The sequence below is a fragment of the Natator depressus genome, chromosome 6 (assembly GCF_965152275.1).
Source record: "Natator depressus isolate rNatDep1 chromosome 6, rNatDep2.hap1, whole genome shotgun sequence".
Lineage (NCBI taxonomy): Eukaryota > Metazoa > Chordata > Testudines > Cheloniidae > Natator > Natator depressus.
In genome coordinates, this window is record NC_134239.1 from 64,722,820 (window position 1) to 64,738,274 (window position 15,455).

At 44.5% G+C, this 15,455-nt stretch overlaps 1 protein-coding gene and 1 long non-coding RNA gene across 4 annotated transcripts in view; one reads left to right on the top strand and one right to left on the bottom strand.

Moving 5' to 3' along the window:
- The window catches only part of SMOC1 (SPARC related modular calcium binding 1), a 181,078-nt gene that overhangs the window by 136,233 nt on the left and 29,390 nt on the right, over window positions 1-15,455 (top strand). For all 3 annotated transcript variants that reach the window (XM_074955558.1, XM_074955557.1, XM_074955559.1), the window contains exon 8: window positions 13,387-13,579. In XM_074955558.1, the coding sequence (XP_074811659.1) occupies window positions 13,387-13,579 (193 nt within the window). The remainder of the gene's footprint in view (window positions 1-13,386; window positions 13,580-15,455) is intronic.
- The window catches only part of LOC141989167 (uncharacterized), a 37,070-nt gene that overhangs the window by 5,961 nt on the left and 15,654 nt on the right, over window positions 1-15,455 (bottom strand). The gene's annotated exons all lie outside the window — the stretch shown is intronic.

Here is a 15,455-nt window from a genome sequence, read left to right on the forward strand (position 1 = left end):
TTCATTAGCATCTTCCCGCTTTCTGACTTGGTAACAAATCTCCAGATGCAGTAGTCTGGCCTCAAGTCTTGTTCTGCTTCTGGACCTGTAACTGAGTAGTTGACAGCCACCTTTTTTCTGCTTCCCTCACCTTCCTCATATACTACATATCATAATACTTTCATATAATGTGTAGCACTTTACAGTAATAACTAGCTAATCCTCCCGCTACAGAAACCAAGTGAAGTAGGTATTACCCCACTTCTACAGAAGTGGAAACCTAGGTACAGAAAGATAAGTGTGTGGCCAGAGGTAAAATAGTCAGTGGCTGAATTAGGGTTAGGATTTGGTGGTACTATCTGGCTCCTAGCTCCAAACTTGATCTACCAGACCCCACTGCCTCTCAGTTACATGCTCCAATACACATGGCACTTCTGTCTCTCACTGCCACTGCAGGAAAAGGTGTAGAATGGCCTTTTAAGCTATCTGCTGTGATTTTAAAATATAGATGGATGGCTGCTCTTCTTGCATTTCCCCCTCCCCCCCAGCATTATAACCCCATACATGTTATCGTGGATACTCCTGCTGTTTGTTACAAATTTTGTTCTGGGGCGATTCCTGAAAACGCCTCTATTTTCAAGAAAATAAATCCAGTAATTGTCCTTTCAGGAGTGTTCCTCTCCACCGAGGCTGCTCCTTGCTGGGCATTCTCCAAATGCATTCATGCTAGTAAGTGACTTGATTTTGGTTAGAGAGAGATTCTAACCATGTAACCAACCTATCCTGACAACTCTTAAGAAAACCACAGGGTGATGTAATGAGCTCATGCATGGAAAGATAAACAGCTCTAGGAAAACCAGCAGTAGTAGTCTCAAGTAAATACTCTGCAATCACCAGGGTTTTGAACATGACGTTACCTGAAAGGAAGAATGAGTAATATATTAAGGTTAGCTGCTGAAGACAAGTGTGTGTTTTTGAATCTTGCTATTTATTTCTAAATCGTGCTCCTTGGATGTGTGCCAGTTCCATGTGGGTTTTTCTGTTCTGCTCTGGCACCTAAAGGCCATCTGGGCATCCTTTACTACTGCTTTCCACTGATACAACTTTTTGCTTTTTGAAGCTCTTCCAGCACAGAGCAAAGCTATAAATGAGCTGTGAAAAACAAGTGTACAGAAACTAGGATAGTATTGTTCATATGTTAGTTTTAAAAATTAATTTACCTTAAAGATGAGGCTCAGAGTATCTTGCATAGAGGCATAAGGGCTGGAAGCAATGTGAAATCTGGGTGTCTGATGTGCAAGGGAGCAAAAGCATTAGAGACCCTGGGCAGGGGGATAGTGCGCCCCTATGGGCAACATGGAGATGTTCCAAGTTGGTCTCCACAGATCTTCATGGTGAGGTGGAATGTGGCGGCATCATGTGCATAGGTGGAGGTTGGGTTGTTTTACAAAGTTCAGCTCCAAATGGCCAGATACCTGCTTAAGGGGGGAACTGGGAGCCATGTCTGCTAGTCCTTGGGGTGAGGATTGAGTTTCCTCAGTCCCACCCCCTGTACACACATTGAAGCCCTTTTTCTCTGGCTTTTTGTGTCCTTAGCTAGGCTGTGTGCACCCTGCTTGGTACAACAGAGGGTATGTCTACACGGCAGTGAGGAGGTGCAATTCCCAGCTTGGGTAGACCAACATGCACTAGTTATGTTCAAGCTAGCACAAAATAAAAATGCAGTGTGGCCACAGTGACATGGGTAGCAGCAGCTTGGGCTAGCGGCTCAAGTATGGCCCAGGGTATGTACCAGACAGCTAGTCTGATACCACCAATGCCATGGCATCCACACTGCTATTTTTAGATGCTAGCTAGCATGTCTACCCACGGTGGGAATTACACCTCCCAGATGCTGTGTAGACATATCCTAAGAGCTAACAGCTAAGGGCTAGTCTATACTGCCAACGCTAAAGCACTGAACGTGGCTTGAACTGTGGTCATGGCAGAGCGCTGGGAGAGAGCTCTCCCAGTGCTCTTAAAAAAAAAAAAAAAAAAAAAAAAAAAAAAAACACAAAAACCCACCTCCACAAGAGGCTTAGCTACCAGTGCTGGGAGCTGTGTTCCCACCGCTGGTGCACTGTCTACACTGGCACTTTACAGCACTGAAACTTGCGGCGCTCAGGGGAGTGTTGGTTTTTTTACCTCCCTGAGCGAGAAAGTTGCAGAGCTGTAAACTGACAGTGTAGACAAGCCCTAATATTGTGTGTGCATGCATATGCAGCTGCTCTTCTGGCTGTGCATACATCTCTCTCATTACAGCTGCAGTCCAATCACACGTTCCTTTCTTGGCTGCTGCCAGAGGGATCCAGATTCCATCACCAAGTCTCTTACCTAGATGCTATTTAAAGTTAGAATTGGAGTGATATATCACTAGCAAGTGTGATCCTCCAGGAGACCTGAAGTGGCTGAGGAGGAGGGAGACACACTGGAAGAGTCTAGAGCCAGGACCCTTCCCAGCCAGTCTGTCAGCAAACAGTCATAAATAATGTGCCACTGGGGAGCAGTTAATCTGCTCTATGAAAAGGTGCAAAGTATACAAGTGGGAAAAATAACAATGTATAATAATCAGTTTGCAATCCTAGGTGCTAAACCATATGCAGCTAGGCAAATAAATGAAGCTCCCCCTTAGTGCCATGTGATAAATCATTCCCAAAGAATTCCGTCTCCTCTACCCCCAAAGAAAGAAAACAAATTACTCTAGGCACAGTCATAACTGCTACCCCCACAGCCGCCTGTTAAAGAAAATGGGCTGGAGAGAAGGCGGGGGGGGGGGGGGGGGGGACGTGGGCAGCAGAGAGGTACACAGAGTTGGAGCAAAGCTCTTTGCTAAACCCCCACAGGTTTCCATTTACGGTTAAAACAAAAAAGAGGGTCAAATTCTTCTCTTGAGGAACTTCTGCTGAGGCCAGGGGATTAGTCCAGGGATCTTTTTGGCCCATAGAGAGAAGGGGAGGTTGGAGAGAACTGAGTTTGGTTTTACAAAGGCTGTGCCCAACTGAAGGGGTTGTGTGCACTTGCAGGGAGAAGTCCCTTAGTAGTGACGCGCATGCACATACATATGCCTCTGGCATGCTGCACATGCATTACGTACCCTGCATGACACACACACACACACTAGTCTGCCCCCCCACGTTCATGCATGCACACCCTGGCCTGTGCATACACATGTGCACACACAAGCACCCCTAGATGCAAAAGGTGGCTATCACAGTGGGCAGCCAAACCATGTTTAGCGCAAATTAGCCTGAATCAGTTTAAAACAGTCTCCTGCATGACACCCTACAGCTATGTCCCCTACCGCCAGTACTGTTGGGAAAATGCTATTCTTACACAGTGCAGCCAGCAGAGGCAGGTGACTTTCTTCAACAATAGTTCCTGCTCCTAACAAAAAGTGTGGGAGCAGGAGGGGTAGGGATGGGGGGTTCTCCCCAGGATATTGAAAGGCTGGGGTGGAAACACATAAAACTTCTCATTAGAGTCAAATAGGATTTGTGTTGTATTCCTCAGTTGTGCAAAGGGAGCTAAGATCGAATAGTGAAAGCAATGGGGAGTGAAGAAATGGCTCAGCTGTAGGCCAGGAGGCAATCAGGAGTTAACTATGCCACAAACTACTCCACTCCCTTTTGTCTATATGATTCCCCACCACCAAGTGGCAATCTTCTGTTTCCATCTCCTGTCTGACACATCTTCTGAGTGGAGCTGGGCTGAAGCATTGTTCATAGCTGCATTTGGATCCAAGTTTTCTCAGTTCAGAGGTGTTCAAATTCAGGTTTGTCATTTGGCCATTGTGGAGATAACCACACTAGGTGCTAAATGAAAACTAGGCTGGCTGTGAAGCTCATTCCCAAACTTCCACAAAGTTTGGGAACTTCAGCAGCTCAGGGGTTTTGGTTCAGGCCTACCACTGCCATTGGGGATATTAGGCTGTATAAGCGGTGGGACTTCAGTGGTCTAGGATCTAAGAGAGCATCTCAATCTCTATGTACGATAAACCACTAATCTAATCCAATCAAACCAACAAGATGACACAAACAACTTCCAAAGTGCTCTAATGAGCTGTAATTGAATCAGGGTAATAGGTAACCTGTGTGTGTGGCCAGGCAAAATAGTTGCTGTAATTTACCTTTTTGCCAGGATGATGCACTGCCTGCATAAAAATAATGTGGTCATTTTCCTGCTGTCCTCTAACTCCATAACTTGTCTGGCTGCTGTTTTAGAAGGTTTGCAAGGACTGTCTGACTGCTTGCCTGGGTGACTGGGGCAGCAGAAGGGGGTTAAGCACGGTCTGGAAGGCAAGTGGGGTAGGCTTGCAGGAATACGTGGCTGCCATCCAAGTAGAGCAGAACTCTGCTCCTGCAGGATTTAGGAGTCCTGCACAGCAGGACCCTTCTCCGGCCGTGCAGCAGCTAATTCCCACATGAATAGCACACTGCTCCTTAGCTGCTACTTTGGCCTCTGAAACTGCAATCTCCTTCTGCAAGTCTATCCTGATCACCAAGACAGTGTTTCACCCCTTCTGCTGACGGGTGTTTTCTGTCTAAGGGACTACGCAGTATACTGAATAGAGTTAGAATTGGTTACCTAGAATTGCAGTATAACTCAGTGCAGCTCTGTCATGTCAATAGGGGGCAGTGTGTGTGGGGGGGGAATGTGTTGCTGAATAATTTAGGTCTGACGTGCCACCTGCTACAAGGCACTTTGAACATAATAAATCAACAGATAAAATTCTGCAGCATGCAGTATATACAGTAACTCTTCCCCTTGTTGTCCGCTGAGAGATTAACAGTCAAAGCAAGGACAGTTGACTGTGTGCACTGGGGACACCTGCAGGGAATATTTCTTTTTACTTTAATAAATAAAATAAACCCTGAATGTTCTTTCAGGCTGACTGTCCAAGATTGAGACAGGCTGCAGTGGTGGTACTGCTGATGAGTAAGAGGTGGGGAGAGATTTATACTATACCTAGGGCCTATATTTGCTCAGCTGGTATTGTGCTTTTTGAGAAAACAGAAGAGGTTGTTTCTGCTCCTCCACCCACGTCCCTGCTTTGCAGAGTGGTGTCCAGTACTGTTCACCATGCTGCATTAGCAGGCCTGCCAGCCCTTGTGTGCCAGCACCCCCGGTTATTTAAAATCCGTTTGGCCTTTGAAGTAGAAGGGATGCAAACCTGCAGCAACTTGTGTTGAAACTGCTTCCTGGATGGAATTTTCCTTTTCTCTGGTCCATTGCTTCTGAGCGTCATAGCTGGACAGAAAGGCTCGTGTTCTTCCACAAGTTCAGTGCTCTATATGCCACAATTGATCTGTTTCTCACTTACACTGAGCCTCCTTAGCACTGCTCTGACATTCTAAAAGAGCCTTGAGTTAGTGTAAATTACATCACGTTACTCTTTAAGGCCTCTTGATTCTACCTCAACAGTGTAAAGGGGCTTAAGTGTAAATGAGAATCAGGCTCAATGTATTAATCTTCTCTTTGAAAGGAGCAAATGTTATTCCCATTTTACAGAGGGAAACTGAGGCACAGTGGCCCTTACTTGCTGAAGGCCAGTGACTCAATGGCAGAGCTAGAAACAGAAATGAGAGGTTTCAGAGTAGCAGCCGTGTTAGTCTGTATCCACAAAAAGAAAAGGAGGACTTGTGGCACCTTAGAGACTAACAGATTTATTTGAGCATAAATTGGCAGAGCATAAACAGAAATGAGGAACCTTGGCTCCAAGTCTGCCATGTTTCTGCTGTTCAGCCCATCCACCAGCAGCTGCTGTACTTCTTTTTAGCTCCCTATCTTGTAGCAGATCTTGCAGCGAGGTGACAATGGCATGGCAAGATATAATTTTTAAGTAAAAAAGTGCTATTTCTAACTGGGCTGGCCCACAGTTCAGCACTGATCTTTTGCCTGGTAGCACATTATCGATGGAGTTTGGTCCCTCTGTCCATGGGTTAGCTGTAGGCTGTGAGTCAAATACCAGCTCTGCAAAGTGATTCTGTAGCTGGTCCTCCAGGTTCTGTTTGCATTTTAACCTGCAGGTTTGAGCTGGACTGCAGGCAGAAGTCAGGGGAAACTGCGCATGAGGAAATCCTAGTGCCCAAACCAGAGAGAAGATGGTGCATGTTGCTGTTACCACACAGGCATATGTGTCTGTGGAGAAAAGCACCTTACAAGGCAGAGCAAAAACACTCCAAAAGTAGCAGTTCTGTAGGCATGAATCTGGGTAGCTAGTGTTTATGCTTTGAATCAGCCTGTCTCAAATGATTTGCCTTTCAGGTAACGCATACTGACCTGTGCTGTGTGACCAGTCTACTCCCATTCCTCATGGCTTCTCATCTGTTTTAGTAGGAACTGATGGGTCTGGATAATATGGCTGGCTGACTAGCACCAGAGCTACCATTGCAGCTAATAATACAGGACCTAATATTAGCGCCTTTCATTCAAGGATCTCAAAGTAATTTAATTGATAAACTTAACCTAAAAGAGCCATGTAAGCACTGGGGAAACTGAGGCATGGATGTCTTCAGTGACTTACCCGCACACAACAAGTCTGTGGCAGAGCTAGGAATAAAACCCTGATTATCTCCTTCAGGTGATTATCCATATGCACATTCCATGAAGCTGGGAATAAAACCCTGAATTTTTTTCAGGCCTGTGCTTTAGCCACTGGACCTCAGTAACTGTTTGCTTTCCAAAGCTCACCTGCTCCCTCGAGAGAGGGAGAAGCAATTATTGCTGAGACTATATGACAAAGCAAGATTTTGGGAAAGCCTTTGGGGGGTGTTTCAATTATTGACCATTAGTGAAACAGTATCTACCCCTTGAGCAGGAATCTAAGCAGTAATGTATCCTACTAGTGCTCCTTGGCATTTGCTCTTCTCCAATACTGCCTTGCATAACCAAATTCCCCAGCTCTTTAATAATCAACTGCCTAATTAGACAGTGGATGAGTCCCTTACCTCATCAGTCCACTTCGGTTTCTGTGTGGAGATATGTGTCAGACAGTGCATTTCTCAATGTGTGAGAGAGCGAGACCTCTAGGAATGTGATGATGCATCTCTCAAAAGATCATTGCCAGGGAAAATTTGTTTAATAAAAAAGCCACAACAGGAGATGTCCTGTCCCCATCTCTCCTCCTGTAGCTCATTGCTTCAGAAGATGCCAGTTTTTAAAATGCTCTGAAGAGTGTTTAAAAGTAGCCAAGAGTTTAAAAACAAAACAAACAAAAAAACAAGTAGTTAGCATTTTAGAGCTGAGCAGCTACAGTTAAAATGGATATTTCTGCCAGTATCTCCCGTCACTCACTCACTCACTCACTCACTGTCAGTGGGTAATACAATCTTGATTTGCTGACTCCCAGAGGTTTTGTTCCTCAGCAGCAGCAGTAGTTTGGCTGAGCTAGTGGGCTTTTTTGCTGACGGTTGTCACAAGTCACAGCGGAAAATAGGACAACATGATGTCTTTCTTTTTAAAATGGTTACAGTAGTATTGTTGATCCTGGGTAGCCTCTCACTCGCCCTGCTCCCATCAACTCACAACATGCTCTTCTCACTAACTGTAGATATATGCATGTTTTAAGGTTTTCTTCTTTCTTTTTCCTTTTTGCCTCTTGGTGCCTATAACTCCTGCTAACTCAAGTAAGGAGTCATGCTTGTAGACACCCTGCACTTCATTAAGAAGACAAGCTTCTTTTTTGGGCTGCTGATGAATTTTATAGCTGGCGTTTGGCTCACAGCTTATTTGGCATTCCAAAGATTCCACTGTCCTAGGTCGAGATGACTTCTTTGGAGGTTCACTAAATAAAAAATCTGAGAGATACAGGAGATCTGTTTGGACATCTTACCTTCGCTGTAGCCACCAAGCCTACAGGTGCTTTCTCCAGTCTACTTCTAAATGTCTCAAGCAACGGAGAGTCCACCATTTCCCTCAGTGGAATTGTTCCTTACTCTAACAGAACTGGCCATCAGGGAACTCCTCCGGCCTACGTTCTCTAGTCCTGATGATAAGAGCAAGCTTGGCCTTATGGTTAAAGTGCAGGACTGGAACCCAGGAGATCTGAATTTTAACCTGGGCTTTGTCCCCAACTTTCTGTGTAACCATGGCCATATCACTTACACCCTCTGTGCCTCAGTTTCCTCTTCTATAAAAGAGGAATAGTTCTGCTCGCTACTTCAGGGAGGTCTCAGGCTAATTCATGTAACATCTGTAAAGCTCTTTGAAATCCTTGGGTGGAAAGTGCTGTAGAAGTATAAATTATTGTTTGTACTAGTTTTCCATTACGCTGTGTTAGGGGTTTGGACCAGTCTAAACAATTCCTTTCCATTAGTGGTGTTAATGCTCTTATAACTGGTTGTCATAGCCCCTAGTTATTACCATTTGTGGAAGTTGCACATATTTAGAATAGGATTTTCAGAAGCCCTCAACATCCATCAAATTCTGTCCCTGTTGAAGTCAACAATAAAACGCCTATTGATCTAAATAAGAATGGAGTTTGGCCAATGCTGAGTGCTTCTGAAAATACCATACTTAGTTTTCTCAATCTTTCCTCATAAATCAATCCACCTAACCCCTTAATCGCTGTCGCTTTCTGAATTCCACATGTCTCTTGTAATAGAGTGCCTAGAAATGAGCACAGTAGGTCAGATCATCAGTTGGTGTAAACCAATGAAGTCAACTGAGCTGTGCCAATTTACGCTAGCTAAGGAGAGGTCTCACAAGTGCTTAAGTGCCTTCCTGCTCTGTGGCACACTGCATCCATGTATCTAACTCCAAATAGCAGTGATCCTTTTTTTTGCTAACACATTGCACTGAATTCTCTATTACAATACTGCTTTTTAAGAGACTACTTCCCAGAAAATGTTTTGATTGTTTGCCCTTCATATATTTATCCAACTTGAATTTAATTTAATTTTCTAATTTTTTTGGACATCTATCCATTCTTATTTATCTAGCCATCAGCCACTGTTGTGACTCTGAGTGTATAGATATGGCACTGAGTATTTATTTTTTTTTTTATCTGTTTTTGCAGGTGTTGGCGACTCTTCACAATTTTGTATCACTTGCAAATTCTGTTCACGGCTAATGAAAGTATTAAAGATGAAACCTGAGGACATATTTATTTAACAGATATAGCAAAAATGCCACCACCTGCTAATAAATAAGTCCTGTTTCACAGCTGTGGTGTAATTGGGGAGGTGACAGTACACAGGTGTGAGATCCTAGTGTTTAAGAGTAAAGGGAAGAAAAAACTTGTAGGGTTCCTGTACACAAACGGTTATCACTACGTGCATTTAGATAAACATTTCCCCCCAACAGGAAGCAGCTATCCTGCAACTGTCCCATTCTCCTCTCCCACGACTAAACCAACATCAACTCCTTGCAAATTGGTTGATTTGCCTCTGAAGTTGAGTTACTTACTCTCACATCCCCATACCACAATTAAAAACTGCTTTGAAATATATGTAATATTTAAATTGTAAAGTATATCTTGTAATTTTCTAACATAGAAACTTCCAAAAATCATACCGGAGGGCTCAGGTCAGCATGACCTTTCCATATATGATTTTTATAGAAACATTTTTTCCATGTTAAAAATCTTGTGATGCCCTTCAAAAGTATCCAACACAACAGAAGAAAACTGAATAAAACCTGGGCCAGCACCTAAACTTTTGTGTGCACACGCATATCTATGTATATAATATACAATGCTATGTGTGTGAGAGAGAGAGAGAAATGTGTGGCCATGAATGGGATTTTGCATGCCATCTTTATTCATGTATTTGTACAAATGATAAAAAGCCTCTATCCATACCTTCTAGATGCCCTGCCACTGTCGCATGTTGCACGTAGATTATATGGTGCCAGTGAGATGGTTTCCCAGAAAAACAATCTGCACAGTGAGGGCCTGATCCAGTTCCAGTGAAGTCACTGGGAATCTTCCCATTGGTTTCAGTGGGTGTTGGATCAGGCCCTAAATGTTAACTCACTTCAAAAAATTACAACAATATTATTTGGCACTAGTGAAAGGTGCCAGAGCGATCCCTTGAGAAGGAAGTCATTCCAAAGAGTGACCCTGGAGTCCTCCGTCCAGTGAGCAGCACCACAGACTTGTCTCAGGGAAACTCCTAGAAGGCCTCTTCTACGTTAGCAAACTTCATAGTCAGAATTCACCGTCAGTGATGCCATGATGGATGCTGAAATATAGCTAGGATTCTAGTGTTTTCATCACAGTGTTTTTCTCAGGGGCCTGCTTGCTGCCTTCCTCAACTGTGTCAGGGAGATCTCAGGGACCAGCACTGGCCCACAGACTGGTCACTGAGAAACACTGCTCTAGAAGGCATGGTAGTAAAATTACTACGGCAGTCCTGCCAACATCGCAGCTTTCACCAATAGTGGAGAGTGATGGCTACACAATTTGTTAGTTTAGACAGGCTTGGGTTAGTCTCCATAGGCCGTTCAGTCCTAGGAAATCTCAGCAGAAAGACAGCAAGGAACCAATTAGTGCCAATTATGATGGTGTTCATTGTGACATGGACGCCTATGTGCCATGAACGAAACAAAGGCTGCCAAATTCAGTTCACTGGGTAGGTCTACAAAGCAAAAAGAAACAAACAAAAATCCCAAAAAACTTTGTGGCAGCAAGTCTCAGAGCCTAGGTCACCTGACTTGGTCTCACAGGGCTTGTATTGCGGGGCTAAAAATAGCTGTGTAGATGTTCAGGCTTGGGTTGGAGTCCAAGCTCTGAGACCCTCCCACTTCAGCAGTTTCAGCGTCCAGGCTCAAGCCCGGGGCCTAAACATCAACGCTGCTATTCATAGCCCCCCCCCCCCCCCCGCCCGCATGAGTCCAAGGCCATGTCCGCACTACCCGCCAGATCAGCGGGTAGTGATGGATCTATCGGGGATCGATTTATCGTGTCTAGTGTAGATGCTGTTCTCATAGCTGAAGTTGCGTATCTTAGATTGATCCCCCCGTAGTGTAGACCAAGTCCAAAATGGTTGACCGGGGCTCTGAGAGTTGTTTTGTGTTTTTTTTTTTTGCTGTGTAGATGGACCCATACCCCATTAAACACCCATAAGATGGTAGTGATTATCAATCCGCCCTGGATACTATTAGGAGTTCCCTGGGCCATCCATTCCCCCACATCTCTGCTGTTAGTATACTGGGCAAAGAGAAAATGGTTTTAAATGCCACTGGTATAATGCAAGCATAGATATGTGTATATGAATGTACATTTGTGCACTGCATATACTTGCACAGTGATGTACACTAACACAGTACTGCATATATGTCAACTAAGGCTATGGCTGATTAAAAGAAAAGTGATTAATTTATAACAAGTTGTTGTGCAGGGCCAAAAAAAGCGTTGGTATTTATTTTTTTTTCCAAAAGACACTTTTAGTGCCAGTTTTGCAAGACTCAAAGGACTCAAGAGAATTTGTGCACTGAGGAAGCTTTGGGGATTTGGACAGAAAAATGTCCGGAATGCACTTCTCTTCAATGGAGTTTTTTCTTTTGGTTATTAAATAAAGTGAATTAATCAAAAATGAGGTGATCGTAGGCATGGAATTCTGGCTCTCTTGTTTGCTTCATCGAACTAAATGAATTACCCTCTCACCCCACGGCCCAGGTGTACATTGCTGTCAGGCAGGGACCTTGAGTAAGCTGGCCCCTTGTGATGTAATTGATTTGTTCAGAAGCCCACAGGCCTCTTACTGAATGACTCCTCTGTCTGCATACAGCTCAGGAACAGTCGCAGTTTTTTTTTAAGATGTGAAATCTGTCAGCAAAGTGAAGTCAGCTTAAATATCAGCTGAGACTTGAGCCCTTTCAGTTGTGTTGATTTTATCCACCCCCTCCCCCACTCCTTGCCAATCATGTTTATTTCTGGTTGAGTCAGACTTGCACATAGTTAAGGCTCTTATGTTAAACCTCATTTGTGTGGATTCATGTGTGACAAAGTTCAAGTGTCTTTTGCTCACAAGGAGGGTCTGAAATGCTTGGGATGGAGGACATCTGTGGTCTCTTGGAACCTTTTTCATTGGCTGCTATGTTACAATTATAAATAATGGCCAGTTGGCCTCTGGCAACCGAAGCAATCTGTGCCCAAATAACTCCATTCAGAGCTGCCAGACTAATTGTGTGGTTGACACTACCTGCCCCTCAAAAAGAGCAGACAGTTGTGTAATGCAATGTGTCCCAACTGACCATCAAAACATCTGCAAGTTCAGGTTGAGACACTTCCTGTCAGGGTTCTGAGTTAGTTTCTTTACTGAAAACTTGAAGTAACCCCTGGGCATGGGAAAGGATTTGGGGCAATATGGCCTATTAAAGTGACCCTCAAAAGGGGGTAAGGAAGAGGGGAGCATTTGTCCCCCCCCACCACTTTTTATCATGATACATATTTTAAGAAAATCCAGAGAGTTTATTGGGGTGTTCTCTACTTTACTTTTTTTTTAACCTTAAGAATGTCAAGTCTTGTCTTCCACTTTTTTCTCGATTCCTTAGGTGACTAGAGAACTTGAAGCAACAATTTTCTCAGCCCTCAGGTCAAAGGCCAGGTGGACGTGTCTGCTGTCTTCCAACAAACAGAATTTTTCTCTCAACTGTTTCAATTAAATCGTTGTTAACATTATAGGTTTGTAAAGTGTGTGTGTCATCCCTCTCTAGTGGCTGGTCCATATAGAGGACAGCAGCCTACTGCATCTGCCAGCTAAATGAGTTTGTCCTTTAACTCATGTGATAGAAGCCTGACCTTTGGACCAGAAGGTTCCAGATTCCTGGATGACTCTAGGGGACATTTCCAAATGGTCTGTTCCCTCGTGCATATCACCTGTTTTATCTGTTCCCTCGTGGATGATGCCAACAAGGAGGCCCTTTTTCTGTATAGTAGGACAGAGAGGGACAAGCCCCTTTCTCCAGTCTCCCAAGGTGTACTGTGTAGGGAAAGGGAAGCCTAGGTGCCCTCTCCATTCCCTAGGACATACTGGGGAGTAAGGAAGCAATAGCATGCTCTTTTCATGCCCCAGGGAGGGGTGATGGGGCTGGACCGCCTCTCTGTTCCCCCAGGGTATGCAGTAGATGCACTCTCTCTAGGACATACTGAAAGCAGGAGCAGCCCTAGCCATTTTGATGGCCAGAGTGGAAAATGTGTTTGGTGCACCTCTTCAAGTGGCTGGCTGACATTATTAGGAGGAGGATTTCAGGTCCGGAATGTAACACTGATCCTTGTGCATGCTAGGAAACTCCTTTTTGAATATTGGAGTTTCCTAGGGAAGGAAGAGAGATCTGACTAGTATCCTGAATGCTGAGATCTGAGAGTTGCCCTGAAGCCATGTTTTGTTGCAGAGGGTGATGTTTCTGTTTTTCCTTCTTTTCCAGAGAAAGTTCACTCCTGTGACCAGGAGAGACAGAGTGCCTTGGAGGAGGCAAGGCAGAACCCCCGTGAGGGTATTGTCATCCCAGAATGTGCTCCTGGCGGGCTGTACAAACCAGTGCAATGTCATCAGTCCACGGGGTACTGCTGGTGTGTCCTGGTGGACACGGGGCGCCCCTTGCCTGGGACTTCTACACGGTGAGAGCAACTTGCTTTGAACCTGGCCTGTAAGGTGGAGCATGAAATAACTATGAAGGAGAGGACACCAGTTCAGAGAAAACGAGGGAACCAAAGAATCCGGGAATTGCCACACCAGAGTTATGCAGTCTAGATTCCTGTTTACAACAGTAGATAATGCTCCAGTCAGCAACCAATGCAGCTGGGCCTGAGTTGGGTGCTTAAGCCTCCTTGTCTAAATGACTATTCATATTTTCTTAATATTTTCCCCTCTCCCTGGACCCAGTCCCTTCTACAGCCGAATAGACTAATTAGTATCACATTTCTATTATGTGCACTGAACTTGTCAGGGCTTAACTATAGGGCAAGGTGAAAGGACAATTCTAACAGAACACACACACACACACACACACACACACACACACACACAAAATTAAACTCAGAAGTACAGCTATACTAGAAGGATCTCCCTACCTCTATCATACACTCCGTTTTTCTAGTCTTTACCATTAGTTCAGCAAAGGGAGCATCTTTTGATTAGTGAATGAAGCACGGGCGTGGAAATTGGGAAACCTTAGTTCTGTTCCTGGCTGTGCCACTGACTCACTGTAAAGTCACTTCACTTCTCTCTACTTCAGTTTCTCCATCTGTAAAATGGGGTTAATGAGAGCTGAAAAGCTCTGGGAGACTTAGGGATGAAAAGTGCTATAGGAGTGCTAAGTATTATTACTTGCAGGGTGAGGGGCAGAGGAAGAGGAAACACACATATGGAATGTATGTGTATGTTTGCCCACATGAATGCACACTTTTTAAAATCCCACTGATGGGTACTGTACTTGAAGTGGAGAAGAATGCATCTTTCACTCCAGTTGTGTACACTGGACTCAGTGAAGCCGAGAGGAAAGGACCTGTATTATAGCGCGCGCGTGTGTGTGTGTGTGTGTGTGTGTATATATATATATAATATATATAAGTAGCACCCATCAAACTTAGGGATTTGTCAAGGCTTTCATTATCATTCACTGTTTCCACATGTTCTTAATGTTCTGACAAATGCTGCCTTCAGGCTCAAATATGCCATGTTCACTCTAAGTTCTTTTGTTGCAGAATCCAGTAACCTATGTGAGAGTTGATGTGAAGTGAACAACCACTTCCCATATAAACTACACTTGAAGAACCTTTACTGCTCTCACACAGCTCAAACACAGCTGAACTTTACAACTTGAAATGCTCAGAATGGCTGGTTCTCTCTGAGGACTGGGCCTGGTTTTTATCTGCAAAGAAAAGAACACCACCACTGAGTTAGAAACACTTGGAAACTTGGTTTTCCTGAGTGATGGTGGCAGTGGCTTAGGTTGAGGTTAGCAGTACTGATACGAACTATCGCACTAAGGGCTCAGTTGCATTGGATAGGCACGTGTCTCCATCATGGAGGAGCAGAGTCCCCACAGGAGGAAATTCAGGAGTCCTTTACTGCACAGGGGGAACGTTACTGCTGCCCATCCTTCAGGGTGGTACGGCATGCTTCTTTTTTCTGTCCAGCCAGCAAAGATGGCCAATGCAGAGGAGGAACGGTCCTGCCTCCTCCCTATACCTGCTCTTTTTGAGCTGGCATGCAGCCCTGGACCGTTAGAAAAATACAATCCCTGTGTTCATTGTCCCTTACCGCTGACCAAGTGGTACAACAGGGAGGAAAGTGGCTTGCATTATCCCCACCCTTGTATATCCACATAGTGGCCAGGAATAGTCTGACCCTACGTTGTCATGTCTAGTACTGATCTAGAAAGCTCTCAGAGTAGAGAACTTCATGTGCAGTCAGATTTCAATACAGAAACAGATTCTGTATTGAAATCTTTATGTTCTCGTGCTGCGTAAAGCTCTCCAGGCGGGATCCTCT